At 42.1% G+C, this 15,826-nt stretch overlaps 1 protein-coding gene across 2 annotated transcripts in view; it reads left to right on the top strand.

Annotated features, from left to right (window-relative positions):
* Nucleotides 1-15,826, top strand: part of tbc1d22a (TBC1 domain family, member 22a) — a 175,038-nt gene that overhangs the window by 68,038 nt on the left and 91,174 nt on the right. For both annotated transcript variants that reach the window (XM_080754694.1, XM_080754695.1), the window contains exon 9: nucleotides 7,591-7,705. In XM_080754694.1, the coding sequence (XP_080610820.1) occupies nucleotides 7,591-7,705 (115 nt within the window). The remainder of the gene's footprint in view (nucleotides 1-7,590; nucleotides 7,706-15,826) is intronic.

Here is a 15,826-nt window from a genome sequence, read left to right on the forward strand (position 1 = left end):
CGTTGAAGACCCCTGGGCCTGCATTAGCAGATATTGCACATCTTAGCTTCAGGCTGTACTACTTGTCAACCAACACCAGAGTCTACAGTTAGAGTAGGATTAATGGTGAATGGAGAATGATTAACATTGATCATAAGACTATCTGGAAAGACGTTGGGACACTAAATAAAGGATAAAAAGAATGCTGGAAGTGCAGCAAATATCTTGCTACCTGCTTAGTCCTTTCGTGTTGCAGTAGATAGAAGCATCAGCTAAATGCTCAATAAAAAAAGAAAGAAAAATAAATGTAAATACAGACATAGCACTTGACATTGCACTTTATTAAATAAAGTGCTGAGGTGTGCTGGCCTGCAGCAGTAGGCGGAGAAACGATTTCCTCAGCAGGGTTAAGTGACTCCCCAAATAGGGCTTTTAGTTTGCCAAGTACTGCGATTATTATTAAGTCAGATCCACGCCAAGTTACTGGGGTTAACCCATTATGACCGGGAAGGAAATCTGTTTTATACTTTGGCTGCTCAAAAATAGCAGATATACCTGTACAAGTTCAAGGCAAGTCACCTTGTGCCCCGCTACAAGTTTGTAAATCTGTTTTTGAAACGGCAGATGATCGTGACAATCTGTGTAAATCTTTGAATATACAGTGTATTCTGCTTCTTGGGGGGGACGGGGGGGGGGGGGGGGGGGGACGACGACAAAATATTTTGAGATGGGGGTGTGGGGGGGTCAGTGGCCAATAGGTTTTTCAGAAAACTGTTTGTAGACATTTGTGGAATTGGCCTCAGGTCTTATAACCAATAAAATAACCAAAAAAGTCCACACTGCCAGCGATTTTTTTCTCACCTTTTTCAAGTAGTCAAAGAATATTTATCTCCAGTACGATCGATCCCCAGATTCCTGTAATGACGAAGGTCAAGGTTGTGCTTGATGGAAAGATTATTATATTCCATATGAATAGACAGTTTCCCCCAAAATGATTGAATTCACTCCCACACAATAAATGAGACCACTCAGTGTAAGTCCGGTTTTTCTCTTACTGTATATTAAATCAATGAGCATACAAAATAGATGTCCAGTACAGTACAATAAATGTTTCTCTTTTCTTTCTCAATCTGAATCTGAATACAATGTAACATCAGTTCACAAATATACTTCAGTAGGTACAGGGAAAATAGATTTGTCAAGCATTCATTGGACAGTTAAACATAACAAGATATCAGATGTTTTCCTTGTCCTGGGCCCAGTAGCAGAAGGACAAGGCCAGATATGGCATTATCCAATTCGTTATCCTGTCCTGGGCATTATGACCTGATTGACATCCTGCAGTGGAGACATTCTCATCACGTGCATTAGTTATCAGATCACAATAAAATAACCTTGTCACTTGTAACACTGAAGTTGGTGTGGGTGGAAACGTCTTCTGGAAAAGGAATATACAAATATGGGAATTAAACCAAAATCCCATCAGTGCTTCCGCCAAAAAAAAGGAAAAGAACCACCGGTTCTCTAGTTATGTGCCGCTGAAACAGCGTGTCTCGCCCAAACGAGCAGAGATACAGGCATTTCTGCGAAAATAAATAAATGAACCGGAAATGGACGCGAATCTCATGTTGCGAATCTCATGTTGCGAAGGAACCACACTTTAAGTATCTCATATAACATTGAAAGAAAGACGGATAGAACATAGTACTTTATCTAGGATAATATCAATTTCAAAAGCAGAAAAAGCATAACATCAAATGCAAAGGCAGAAAAAAAAGGGTGGGGGGGGGGGGGAGCATGGGGTCTTAGTCTATTTACAAGTCACCAGTAGCAGCCGCCTGAAGGTGACTTTTCATACCGATTTTGAAGGAGGCTAGGGATTTGCTCTCCTTCAAGGCTTGTGGAAGGGCGTTCCACATGTTGGTGGTATAGCAGGAGAACGAGTTAGAGCCTTGTTTAGTGTTGAATCTACGTTGATGATGATTAGTGGAGCTGCCTCTGGTGTTGTGATCGTGGACATCCTTGACTTACGCATTACTAAAATTTCAGCTGTTGCACCACCACTCTAACATATCTCTAAGTAACTACTAAATAGTTACACCAGCCTTTGGGCAGCACTAAGTCCTTACTAAGTAACCTATCTCTATGGGAGTAGAGCAACTACACCTACTAACGTGGCAGACAGCAATATATCGTCTATTTAATTAATTCAACAATAAAACGACCCATCTGTTTAAAACATAGGTCTACATTAAGCCCTATAGCTATACATTTCGACCATTTGAAAATTGCCGATCTACAAGCTTACAATGTGTCTGCTATTAATATTTCTATATTGCAGGATTGATACTTTTTTAATTCATTTGAGTACTTTTCAACCACTGCATATAGCCGCGGCAGCAGACATACAGCACAACAGCGACTTGAACGGTGCTCTTCCCCCTCCAAATATGCGCTGCCCTGGCCTGCGTTACTTCACAACGGGGCAAAATGTATGAGGAGCCAATATAATTTGTGATACAATCCGTGTGCAGGGATGCGCTCGCCATGAGCACGCGTATCAAATTCAATATGACTTTGTGTACATGCCAGTGGAGAGACGGAGCTCTGTCTGTTGACAAAGACAATACAAGCTTTACTTCCTTACTAGAAACAGTTTGTTTTCATTGGATTCGGGAGCTATGACGTCATTTTATGCGACTATATACAGTCTACGCATTACTAGTTAGGTTATGCCTTAAGCAGTCATGGTGCTACACCTGTTAGTAACTCACTTACGGTAGTTACAAACTAACTAGTCAGTAGTTACTAAGCCTATAGTAAGGACTTTACTCCCTAACTTAGGGCAGAACTTACGTTCTGGTGGTGCAACCTGCCCCTGGCCCATTGCAAGATGCTGTACTCTGTCAGGGGCAGAGACTCTGCCCTTGCTGGTCCTATAAGGAAATGAGTTATGAGATTGCACAGTCAAGGGGAGTAGAGAAATGTGTTGCATTGATGTACAATCACCAGCCCCTGACCTCCGTTCTACCAATCTTCCTTGTGCTTTTTTACCAGATTATTAACCTTTTTAAATAAAGTATCACATCTACGCTTGCGGGCTTGTAGATCTTTTTTTTTTTAATGAATTCTAAAGGGCTGAAGTGGTTAAATAAAAGTACAGTATATGTGTACCGGTACTTTATAATTTACTTGTTTGCTTCTATTACAGTATAGATAGATAAACATTTCATTTAATTGTTTCATCTATCGAAAAGTTATTGTTTTTTTAGTTTTATTGTATTCTTCAAAGTAGAAGTATTTTCTCTCCAGCCTTGTTGAATGAAAGCCTTTGAAAGTATTTGGTGAATGAAATCCTTTGAAAAATATTCCATGCATCCCATATGCAGCTATAGCTCCAAAGCCCCTGGCAGACAAACATAAATCACAATTTTTTAATACGTTTATTTTGACGGGTTAGATGAGGTTTTTGAAGAGTTGGTAAAAGGTGCACTTAGAGGAACCCGAATGTCTGAATTCTTTACATCTCCAGGGGGGGGGGGGGGGAGGAGAAGTGAGTGGAATAACATGATTAAAGATCTAGTTATAAGTTAAACCATTAGAGACTCTCTACTGGTTTGGCACTGATAAAATAAATAAACAGGTTTCAAGAAGTCCTTCCCTGTGTTCAGTCTTTTTGTTAGTCTAGCCTGGGGAAAAGTTCCAACCAACATTTTACATAGAGTACATAGAGATTTCAGTCACGCAAGAATAGTTAACGTTCTCAGCAAGTCTTACACAAAGCATAGAGGGTCACCAACATGTGATTTTAATGAAGGTACGCCGCATCCTATACTGTATTTGGACAGGACAAGAAGAAGAAGAAAACAAATGAATAGAATGACACTAATGACACATATACAGTGATAGGGCTATACGTTAATATTTAGGGACTTGTCTTAACACTTATGTTGATGAATTGAATGATTTTTTCTCTTCAATGTCTCGCGTTGCCATGGTTACCATAGACTTCCATGTAATTGTGCAATTGTGTAAAAAGTGCACGCCCATGCCTAGATGATGCACCACGTGTGTAGATGCTGTTCACAGCTTTCAAACAAAAAAATCCGCTTGGAAATCCGTTTTTTTTTTTCAAAAACGGCCCAAACTCGGGAAACTCGGGGTTGGCACAGCGTTGGTATCAATACAAACTCGGGAAACTCGGGGTTGGCACCAGATGTGTTAAGTTCAGTCCACACCAATGCAACCCCGTTTCCTTTTTCTTTTATATATATTTTTTAGGATGTTCATATACAGTATCATGGCAAAGACCAGGCCTAAAGAAAAGGATTCACACTGAAAACACATGCTAAGATGGCAAGGTAGATTCTGGTCATTTGGTGGGTTTCTCCGAGATTGAATTGAAGGCAATTTGTCCTTTTAAGCAGTGTCGATAACCGTGGTGGGAGAGGTGCGGTGTTTATAAAGTTGGGTGTTGACAGTTAGTGTTGGCGGTTGACTGCTGCTGTGTGCAGAAAAGTGGAGGAGAGGAACAATAAAAAAAAAGCACTCCTAAAGTGAAATATAGCTTTAAACTTCATATGGGCACAGTGAGAATAATACTGATGGTGACAGCAACTCCCTAAGGCGGCAAAATGCTGCAGGTTGACTGCTCCTGAACCCCTGTGTGTGTGTGTGTGTGTGTGTGTGTGTGTGTGTGTGTGTGTGTGTGTGTGTGTGTTGCGTGCGTGCGTGCGTGCGTGCGTGCGTGCGTGCGTGCGTGCGTGCGTGCGTGCGTGCGTGCGTGCGTGCGTGCGTGCGTGCGTGCGAAAAATGAAAATGTTCTTCCAACATATTATTCATCAACGTCCTTTCACACAGCCAGCCCAATTCATAACATATGCCCAGCCACTGGCCGGTTTCACTGTGCTGAATTTGAAAAACAAAACAAAAAATCGGTTCAATTCAAATGTTCTTCTTTAAATATTAAACAGTGCACTAAAATATGTACTGTATCTAAAAACATTTGAGATGCATATCCCTGGTAATAATATGGTCATAGCTAAAAGAAAAAAATCTTCAAAAATCCCCAAAAGCCCAATTTTAATGACTTCTTGTAAAATGCAAATGATTTAATTCACCAGTGTGATATCCAGAGTTGCATGTTCCTCCAGACACACCTGATTTTAATTACACATGGGCTGCTAATTTTTGAATCTCATTCAAGATGACATCCAGACGTTGTATTACTAGTTTTAAATTTAAACAGTACAAGCCTAAAACATAGATTCTCCCTTGGGCTGCACGAGCTAAAAGCATAGAGTATATATAAAATAGAGAGCGGACGAGCCCCGCCCCCATTATCATTTCAATGCAAGTGCTCAGTGGCGTTTTGAAGCAACGGCTACGTGCTAGCATGTAGCTAATCCAGGTGCATTCTGGGGAATGGCCCCACTATCTAGTGGGGCCAAACGTCACGCTATGACGTCACGAATGATGTCGACGTCCATTGAACCCTATTGTAGACCCCAGCGCCGCGCTCATATGCTCGTGCATGTATGTTTCACCCCGCCTGAAATTCCAGCTTTGGCCAGTAGGGCGGCCGCTTCAACATTTACAAGCCGTTCTCGGGCTTGGCTAAAAGACTACAAACATTGGCCTACTCTGGCTGCAGGAGATCCCATAGCCCAAGGGGCTGGCACCATCGGCTGAGACTGTGATTGGTGATTGGCGACTGTGACTGTGATTGAGACACAAACAGGCTTCAGGGCGAAACTTCAAAATAAAATGAGATAAAAAGCCATTTCATGATGTCTTTAAACACTTACTGTAGCCCTATTATTATTATTGTCTTTTTAAATAAAATAATATATAATATATTATATTATATTATAAATATATTATTATAATAATAATAATATAGAATAAAATAAACTTGTGAGCATTTGGGGGCTTTCTGTTTTTTTTTTCTTCTTTTTTTCTGTCACAGCAGCTCAGCATGCATGTACTCACACCATGTTCGTGCTTACTCGCTTTGCCAAAGTCGCCTACCATTCCAACTCAACACCACATGACGTTCAAATCAACATGCTTCATTGTGATTTTTTCTTATTGTATTTCGATCCGTAACTTATTTTAACGAATAAGGGGTTATTTGAACTATATGTTAGAGTATGTTAATATGATATAACTAGTACATGTGCAGTCGTACTAGTAGTTACCCTGCCCTACCCATATAAGACAACTGGTTGATGAAGTGCTACTGCCTGAAGTTCATCATTTCAATATCCTTTGGCCAAGCAGGGAGTCCATCTGGGAAGAGTGGTACAAGGCCATGGAATTTACGGATTGCTGCTTTAACCCTATAAAACCCTAATTTGGATAATGTGACCTATTCTATTAAAGTTTGGGGTTTTAATACATTAAGAGAAGTGATTCATATTGATGTCAGTGAGTTTAGTATTTCATGTGAGCATGTATTTGCTGGTGATGTGCGTTGAAGCACCACATGACCTATTTTCATGCTTATCCTTCTATAGCAGGCCCTCACTAATGCTCATTAATTATCATACTCTTTCTACTTGCTTTGTGTCTCAGAGGTGGGCTTGTTTCAAATTGCCACAGATGATGCCATCCGTAGGCACATTTGATGTACGTAGACAGCAATGGTACCCTCATATAGATGAGCACTAGTGAGGAGTAAGAAGACCCATATATGGAAATGGTGTTAAAGGGGCCCCATCATGAATTTCACGTTTCATTTTTTCTTGTTTGTTGGTCTACCTGGTGTCTCTTCCAGCCCCCTCCCCCCAAAAAACCATTCATTAAATCCATGCCTTGCCTTTCATGTCAGTGATTTTCTGAATGGGCGAGTCCGAACAGGTCTCTCCTGAAAGGAGGACTGGTGTGAGGTCACACCAGGGCCCATCTCCTATTGGCCCCCCTCGAGAAGGGGTCGGTACTTTTTGGGAGGCTATATTCTATTGAGACTGTATACTGTATATGAGGTGGAACCATGAGGTAAAGTGGTACTAAAATCGGAATGATACAGAGAAGATTACGATTGACTCTACATGGTTCTCATCGTGGTTCTCTAATATTCTCTGTATTGTTCCAATTTTAGCCCAAAGACAGCGCCATGTTGCCAACAAAGGGCATTTTGGTATTGCAGCTGAAACGGCTTGGGATTAGAGACAGACAGAACATGACATTTCAATATCTGAGTGGTTGTTTAGGCTAAAACCTGTATAAAACCTTATTATAGACCAATGTTTATATAAAATATATATTTTGAAAAGCATGGTAGGGCCCCTTTAAGAAAAATGAGCTTTTCCAAATCACGTTGGAGTCTTAAGCCTCATTCACACTACAGATATATAGTTGAACGTTTAGCTTGGTAATTCAATGTAATCTCAATGGAAACCAGCTTTAAAGCTTTCAAAGCTTCGTTCTCAGGGTCTCTTGCATCTTTAAAGCTGGTTTCCATTGAGATTACATTGAATTACCAAGCAAAACGTTCAACTATATATCTGTAGTGTGAATGAGGCATTAGTGTTGTTTAATGTGGTGTTTAATTGTGCACTGACACTGTCTCCCTTTGTGTTTGTGTGTGTGTATGTGTGTGTGCGCCAGATATTTGAGAGGATCCTGTTTATCTGGGCGATCCGTCACCCAGCTAGTGGTTACGTTCAGGGCATCAATGACCTGGTCACGCCGTTCTTTGTCGTTTACGTCTTCGAGTACATCGGTAAGTGGCCACCCCATCTCTCTCTCTCTCTCTCTCTCTCTCTCTCTCTCTCTCTCTCTCTCTCTCTCTCTCTCACACACATCTCTATATCTCTGTCTCTCTAACACACTCATATTCAGTTATTATTCATGCTCACAGAACACTCATACACTCTCTCTCTCTCTCTCTCTCTCGCCAACATTGAATGTTCTAGGGCACTTCTATTTGCCGATTTTCTTCAGTATAGGATTAGTACTGTTTGGCCAGGGTTAAAATAAAAACAAGCAAAAAAAAAAACACGGTTGCTAAAGCGCTTTATTTGATATCCAACGCTGTTCTAAAGTGCGTCAAGTGGGTCTCCCGCATCGAGTGATTTCGATGCGGCAAATTCAGAAAAATGGATATAACTCGGTTTCTTCTCCCAGATTGTTTTCGTCAATTTTTTTTTCCCAACGGACCATAACTAAAGAATGGATCGTTGGATATCTTTTAAAAAATATATATATAATTCAACATAATACGTTTCATATTCATGTTGGATAATCAGCACTGATATATTTTATCAGACACTCCCAAAATTCTGAGTAGAATCAGTGATAAAACACATCCAGAAAGGCGATAAGACTGAATGTTCGCCTACAGTATGTTCGCAGACTGTTCGCCTATTATAACACGGCAAGAACAGAGAGGATAAGTGCAGAAGTATGACATGTGGATAAGTGACGCTAATGTGCATAAAGATAACGTCTTTATGTAGTTTAGGTTGTCTGCATGGAAGAATGCAATGTCAGATAGAATATCTTTTTACATGGGGGAGAAAGAAATTCCATTCTGAGGCTGGCTGTGTTGACTAACACTAGCGCTTTGAACTGTGATGCGTTTGTCTCTCGAGGGATCAGACAGACTTGATGTAGCTGTGAGATATTTCATTTTGCTTTCAGAGGGATTTGAATAACACCCAGAAGCTGTTTCATGACTGCTCGGTTTGGGCATTTTGAAAGTGCAGCGAGAAGAACAACAACAATAACAAAAAAGAGGGGCTCTGACTGGTTCACACTTCTTGTACACACTACCAACTTCTCAGACTAGAAATTATTTTTTACATAGGGGGGTCAAAAAGAACTGGTCTGCAAGCTCGCAACACACCGCTATTTGACACGTTGTGAGCCTGTATTTCTGCAATTCTTTTATTTTTTTATTTCTTTTACAGATCTTTTCTCATATTGGGGTTCCGTGGCCTAACACCTCAATCAATTTGGGGGTCCTTGACAAAAGTCTGAGAACCACAGTTTTACATTCAAGCCAGAACTCCGGTAAACAGAAGCGTCAATACTGAAAGGAGCCACAATATGATACCCAACATAACCTGAATACTAATACTACGACTAATAATAATGATACCCAACACAACCCTGTTCTTGTCAAGGCCACAGAGAGGATGCAAGCAGTTGCAAAGGCCTTGAAGATCACATGCTTGTCCTCACTATGTTTCTTTCTTTTTACACATAGCATTTCCCTTCATCTCTGTTTCCCGGTGTTGGTGTCGTTATGTTGTTGTTGTCCTTTGTTTCTTTGTTGTCTGAAGAGAATAATGATGTCAACATGTTTTAACATTCAGCTCACATGAGTTGCAGAGACCTTGTTTGGTCCCATAGTTGTGGAGTGGCCTGGTTTAGAGGGTTATCAGAAAGTCTATGCGTGTGATTATCATGATGGAGACCCTGGAACCTCAGCCTTGAGGTCGGGCTGGGAGTCGGGTGTGTGATGAGCGTGTGTGTGAAACTATTTTTCCTGTCATCCTTGCAATCTCTTATCCCAGAAACCTTACAAATAAACGGAAAACCTAGGGCATTTTAAATCGACGGATAACATCTGTGGCTTTAGATAAGACTTTATATTTAGAATGTGTTCATGTTTGGAGAAGTGTGACCATTTAAGAAGGATGTCCAGTGGATATTTGTGGTACTGGCTTCCACATAGATTAATGTTGTCAGTTAGGGCTGTCACGATTATGACATTTTACATGGCGATTAATTGTCACTCAAATAATTGCGATTAACGATTTAATTGTGTATTTGTCATTGACAATTACATTTTTGTTTGGCTTTGAGGGTTTGAAGTTGCACATGACAATCATGACACAAAACTTAAATATACAAACAAATTTATACTTAAAAAAGAACATTGATAGTGGAAATAGCCGATCTACAAGCTCAGAATTAATCTGCTGCTTTTTGACGGTGGCAGGAAAGTGTGACATGCTCATTTTCTCACACAGTTTAACAATTTATTTATGTCCACACCACACACAGGGAAAGCATACAAATACACAAATATTTTCATAATTTTAGGTGCAGTAAAGGTTACCTTCACAAATTCATGGATGTGTCCTAATAGGGTTCGACACGGTAACCGCCGTACCGCCGTACCGCGGTAAACCGAGGTCTACCGCGGTGTCAGTGTGCTTACCGCGGTAAAAAAAGACAAAAAAAGTATATTTTTTATTGGAAAACCAGCGAGTTTTAAAACGGGGGAGAAGCGAGGACCGCATGCGCTCCATGCCGCTCTGCTCTGGGCCGTGTACCACAGTTTGGAAGCCACATACGTCACTCTCACTCTCAGAGACACAGACAGGCAGACCTACACAGGGCAGCCTGCGTAGAGGAGTACAAAGCAGCGTAAACTTTCTCTGTAATCCACACGACACAAGGATGTGAATACATACATTGTGTTGTGGCATATCTTTTTTTATTCATACGGATTACTGGCGGAGCGCGGGCCGCGTGGACTAAAACCGAAAATGAAACTATTTTACTTTTTCCACGCGTCGTAACCGCGTCGCACGTTGTGCCCCGTCTGTCGGCGCGTCGGAGATTTTATAACCTTTTCTGTCAAGTCTTGTAACTAAAACCTGTATATAGCAGCACTCAATCACTGCGATTTGAGAGTTGAGACGACGTGAGTTTACAGAATCACTGTACACGATCTGACTACCCGTCCTCTTCTGTTTTGTTCACACAGCTGTTTGTGTCTGAAAAGCTAAGTAGCTAGCCTACGTTACTATGGTAACCCGACAGTGCAGATCTAAAAGCTCAGAACGCGTCGCAGATGCGATGTGTTGTGAGCTTGTAGATCTGCTCCTTTCAAAGCCATACCCGCTGTGCTGTACGGAGAAGTATAACTCGGGCAGTCAGGCTGTGGAGATGCGACTTTTGGGAAGATGATTGCAATATTTTGGCTTATCGCCGAACCTTAATTAATAGATACGGGGGTGCGGTAATTACCGCAGTACCGGCGGTAAATGGGAAGACGGTAATCGCGGTAACAAAATGTCGATACCGCCCCAGGCCTATGTCCTAATGATACAACAACACGTGTCACTCCAGCACTCCATGTGAACAAGTAGCGGCAGCTCAAAGACGGCACAATACTTTTCACAAGCCTTTCTGCCTCGTCTTTGGACTCCCTGTAGTTGTTCTCATGGGCCTCGAAGTCCACCCTACTACTGTTCAGACGGCGGACGGACATACTGCTCTAAGGCCGCTGGGTCTATTGCCTCTTTCCCATTAATCGGTACCTTTAAATCTAATACATACAATTCAGCAAATTTTTTTTTCAAAAAACTTTTTTTTTCAAAAACTGAATTCTAGACTTTTCTAGTGATATACAAACAGGGGTATACAGTATGAACAAAATACACCATCCACCACAATAGCCTGCAATCACAGTGTCATTACAGAATCACAACCTAAGCTGAGACAAAAAACTCTAAGCAAATGTACATGCTTGTCAGAATGGTATGGTCCTTTAAGTGTCTGTCAAGGCATGCACATTAAAATGGGCTCTGTTCTCTCACTGTGTGTTGAAAATTACTTTACCAGTCTCCCATAGATTCCCAGAGCATATCGTAAACCACCGCTCAGTTCACACGGGTGTGATTTTTATATTAACCACTTGAACCCTAACGTCCATATTGTGAGAACTTTAGCCAAAAATAGCAGATCTACAAGCTCGGCTATTTTCGGCAAAGAGCTTTTGGTGTAGAGGGGAAAAAGAGCAGACTAAGTACAGAGTGAAAGGTCAAGTTTATTAAGTATTGACGGTTCAAGTGGTTAAATATCTGAAAACACAAATTGACATGAATCCAAAATACACTGATGATTGTGCTGTCAAACGATGAAACTATATGGAATCTATGAAAAGGTTGTGGGGGTCTCTGCTTCATCTCTCTCTCAGCTAAGGGGTCCTTTGCCTGAAAACGTTGAAGACCCCTGCGCTATACTGTTACAACCTCGCTCGCACGCACATGTATTGATGATAATACAAGGCGAGGAGATCCTCAACTAGGTCAGAGTAGCTGCTTCAGGTGCAGATTTAAATGGTCTGAAGGGTTGCAGTTCTCTGCGTTGCGCTCTGAGGCATCTTGTGGCGTTATTGGACCATCGTTTCCTCATTCAGTCACAGTCAAACACAGCATGCAGCCGGAGACACATTGGTGTTGAGTCGCCTCGAGCCTATGACATCACCTGTATTGTCTTCTGAGATGTTCCTGTTATCACTCTCTCATTTATCGTTCAGTGTGTGCACGCAAGGTGCCTTGTCTGCATTCTTGTCTTCCACTAAAGAAACGGTAAAATAACAGTCATGGGAATTTGTTGAGCATAATGGTGCGGTGGTAGAAAAAGTACTCAAATGTTTTGCTTAAGTGAAAGTATCAAGTTACTTTCTACCACTGTAATGGTGTACTGTATATGGCACACTGTCATGCAAAGCCCAGCCTTTTCAGGTTGCTGGGGTTGAGAAAGGAACATTGTTATGTGGATTTCACACTAGATACTATTTAGTGGAATTAAAGCCAAAGGATTATATTTGTTGCTAATACCTCTTCAAGAAATAATTCACTCAGCACATGCACTGTATGTAAAACAAGGACCCTTGTGGGTCAATGTTTACACTACAAAGACTCAAATGAACACAGACATACTTCACTGTCAGTGTTGGAGGTGAAAGCCTAATCTTATCTGAGCAGCTCATAAAGAGTTGTGACGTCTAACGGTCGGTGTGGTTCTCATTAAAATAAACTCTGGCTTTGTCTCTGTATTTCATGTCCTGTCCTGCTCTTGGGTCCCTCTCTATTTCATCCTCCTTTCTCACGGCTGCTACTTCCCTGTCTCCTCTACACACACACACACACACACACACACACACACACACACACACACACACACACACACACACACACACACACACACACACACACACACACAGACACACACACACACACACACACACACACACACACACACACACACACACTCTCTCTCTCTCTCACTCTCTTAAAAATGACAGTGTGTCCCCCTCCTCTCTGCCTGCATTTCATAATATTATCCTGCATTTAAATGAATGGAAGGTTCTGTCTTAAGTGCCCACTGTCAATACACGTTATGCCTGCACTACTGAATATGTGCCCTTCAATGGACACTCTCTTGCACTCTCTCTTTCTCCCTCTCTCTTTCTCCACCTCAATGCCGCTTGTATCTGTCTGTCACGCCTGACCATTCATCAAAACGGAAAACCGCTTTGACCGGCAGTTAATTGATGACCGTACAGATAGTTTAACTGTGTGTCCGGTTTATCGGCCGCCATTGATTCACGAAACTCCGTAGTGTCTCGTTCCCTAACCCGCTACCCCCCAACACACCATCCACAACGTCCCAGAGTGCAGTACTTTTCACATTAGCAGATATAAGTCGTCTAATGTGGGGCCGCAATCGATCGGCCGGACAATCCATAATGCAATCTGCACTGGCCCATGTCTCTCCACTTGCGGAGTGACGGAGCGTGGAGACGACAGTGTGCGCAGATGAGAGTCAGAGAGAGTATTGATACAGGGAGAGAAAGATAAAGTGATAGCGCTGTGTATCGCTGAGAAATGGTAGACCGTTTTCCCTGTGCGCCGCTCCCCTGTAGAGAGCGCCGCCGCCATTTCTGCAGTGTAAACCGCAGGTGGTGGTGTAGAAGTAAAATGATAAAAAATGGGAAATACTCAAGTAAAGTACTTAACCCATTTAGACCTGAGGCCGATTCTGAAAACGACTTCTAAAACCTAACCTAAGGTTTCTGAAAACCTTCAATTTCTTATTCCAAAAATGTAAAATAAATTATGTTGCTATATGTATAGCAAATACTGATGTGACACAGACGTAGCAGCCGGCCTTAAGGGTAATACAACGTATAGGTAGCAGCAGAGGTGGTGCCATAGTTTTGTACTTTTTCTGGTTTTCATGTGTCTAGGAGGTTGACAGTACTTCATTAGACCACCTGGTGTGGTTGTTATGAGCAATTATGTATTCTCTTAGTATTTGGGTTTTTAGCTGGAGGCTGCCACCCTGTGGGTCAAACGTGCCGGTCCAAAAACACAGATACTTATTACATCACAGAATCAACCCCTCCCCTAATTACCATTCACCCAACACACGTGGGTGTGGCTAACTTCAGCTGGGTCACCACCCACCATGACAACCACGCATACCAATGAACTGGTGGGTGTGGCCACATACAAACATAATTTTTACTCTTTCTGTACACTTTTTTTGGAAAAAATCTTCGTCCTAGTATAATCATAATAGTAAACCAGTAAGACTCCCTAATCGGCCACAAATAGGGCAAAAATTTGTTTTTCCAAAATCTTCCTGATCCATGTTGATGACATGAGTGTAGACATGCTGTGTAGTGAGTTTCGTGATTTTAGGGCAAAATCTGTAGGAGCAGTGTCCAAAATGTGTTTTTAAAAATCGGCCTGAAGGTGGCGCTATATGGGACAGATTCATGGTGATGGGATGAGTGTAGACATACTGTGTAGCGATTTGCGTGATTTTAGGGCAAAAACTGTAGGAGCAGTGTCCAAAGATGTGTTTTAAAAATCGGCCTCATGGTGGCGCTAGAAGAGGGCCATGTGAGAAATGAGGGGTGGGGTGTCCGCGTTGCCTTGGCGGACGAATAGGTACCGGCCCCGGCTCTCCCGGACCCTCCTAGCCCGAGTTACGGCATTTTATGTGAGCTGCAGTGGAGGGGGTCCTCCACTGGGGGCGCCACCACTTTTGCATCCGTTCTGGAGCACCAGGAGTCGGTGGTCCCCGGGAATTCCCCGTGAGCAGCCCCGTTGGGGTGGTCATTTGGTCATTTTTGCACATTTGGTCATTTTTTACATCTTGGGGTCCCCCAGGGACCTGGAGCTCCGGGGAATTTGGCATGGATCGGGGCAACGGTTGCGGAGATATGAGCAGGGCAATAGTGTGACGTGTGAGGTGTGACAGACAGACGGACAGACTGACTGACTGACTGACTCACTCACAGTTTGTGCAGGTTTTGATAGTAAGTGCGACCTACGGTCGCAATAATCATGTTTTATTGGGGGAAAATGGCACTCCATCTTTAAAGGGATATGAAACCCAAAATCACCTTTTTTATACATATATATATATTATATCTATGAGTCACTTGTGATAGGGAGCAATGATATCATTCAGTTTGCCTATAGGCTTGTGGATTCAGAGCTTTGTAATCTTTCTGTAGCTATTTCTGTGTACTTCCAGTTTCTGGGTAGAAAATAAGTATTTGGCGACACTCATTACATATTTGCTCACTGCATTCCAGTAGATTTGTATCAAGGGGGTGTGGTTTCACTGTACTTGCAGCCAGAGAGCAGACACTCCATCAGTAGACCGCTCACAGTTACACTCACTGTGGTGTCTGTTATCTGGTTCTCTCTCACATTCACAAGTCAGACAGTTCTTTAGATTTTAGGGTACGTAGTTTCTTTGTATTTGGTGTTTTAGTATAATTAGTATTTTCAATGGTCGTTCCTAGCGAATCACCACCGTGTTTACATGCTGTCTTGGCCCTTGAGAGAACGCTGTTATGCTGCTGGAAGCTGCTGCTGCTGTCTCCGACTGTAGGGCTGTTCGACTCAGTTGTGGAAACACTGGTTACATGTTGGAAGTATTAATACTGCCATGTAGACATGGCAGTATTAATACACTATTAGACACTTGAGGGGGAGATAGATGGAATTGATCTGTATGGAATGAGAGACTAGGGAAGAGAAGCACAGGAGTGAAGACGAGAGAAAGACCCCTGCTG

This window comes from Nannobrachium achirus (assembly GCF_963921795.1).
Source record: "Nannobrachium achirus genome assembly, chromosome: 23".
NCBI classification, from domain to species: domain Eukaryota; kingdom Metazoa; phylum Chordata; class Actinopteri; order Myctophiformes; family Myctophidae; genus Nannobrachium; species Nannobrachium achirus.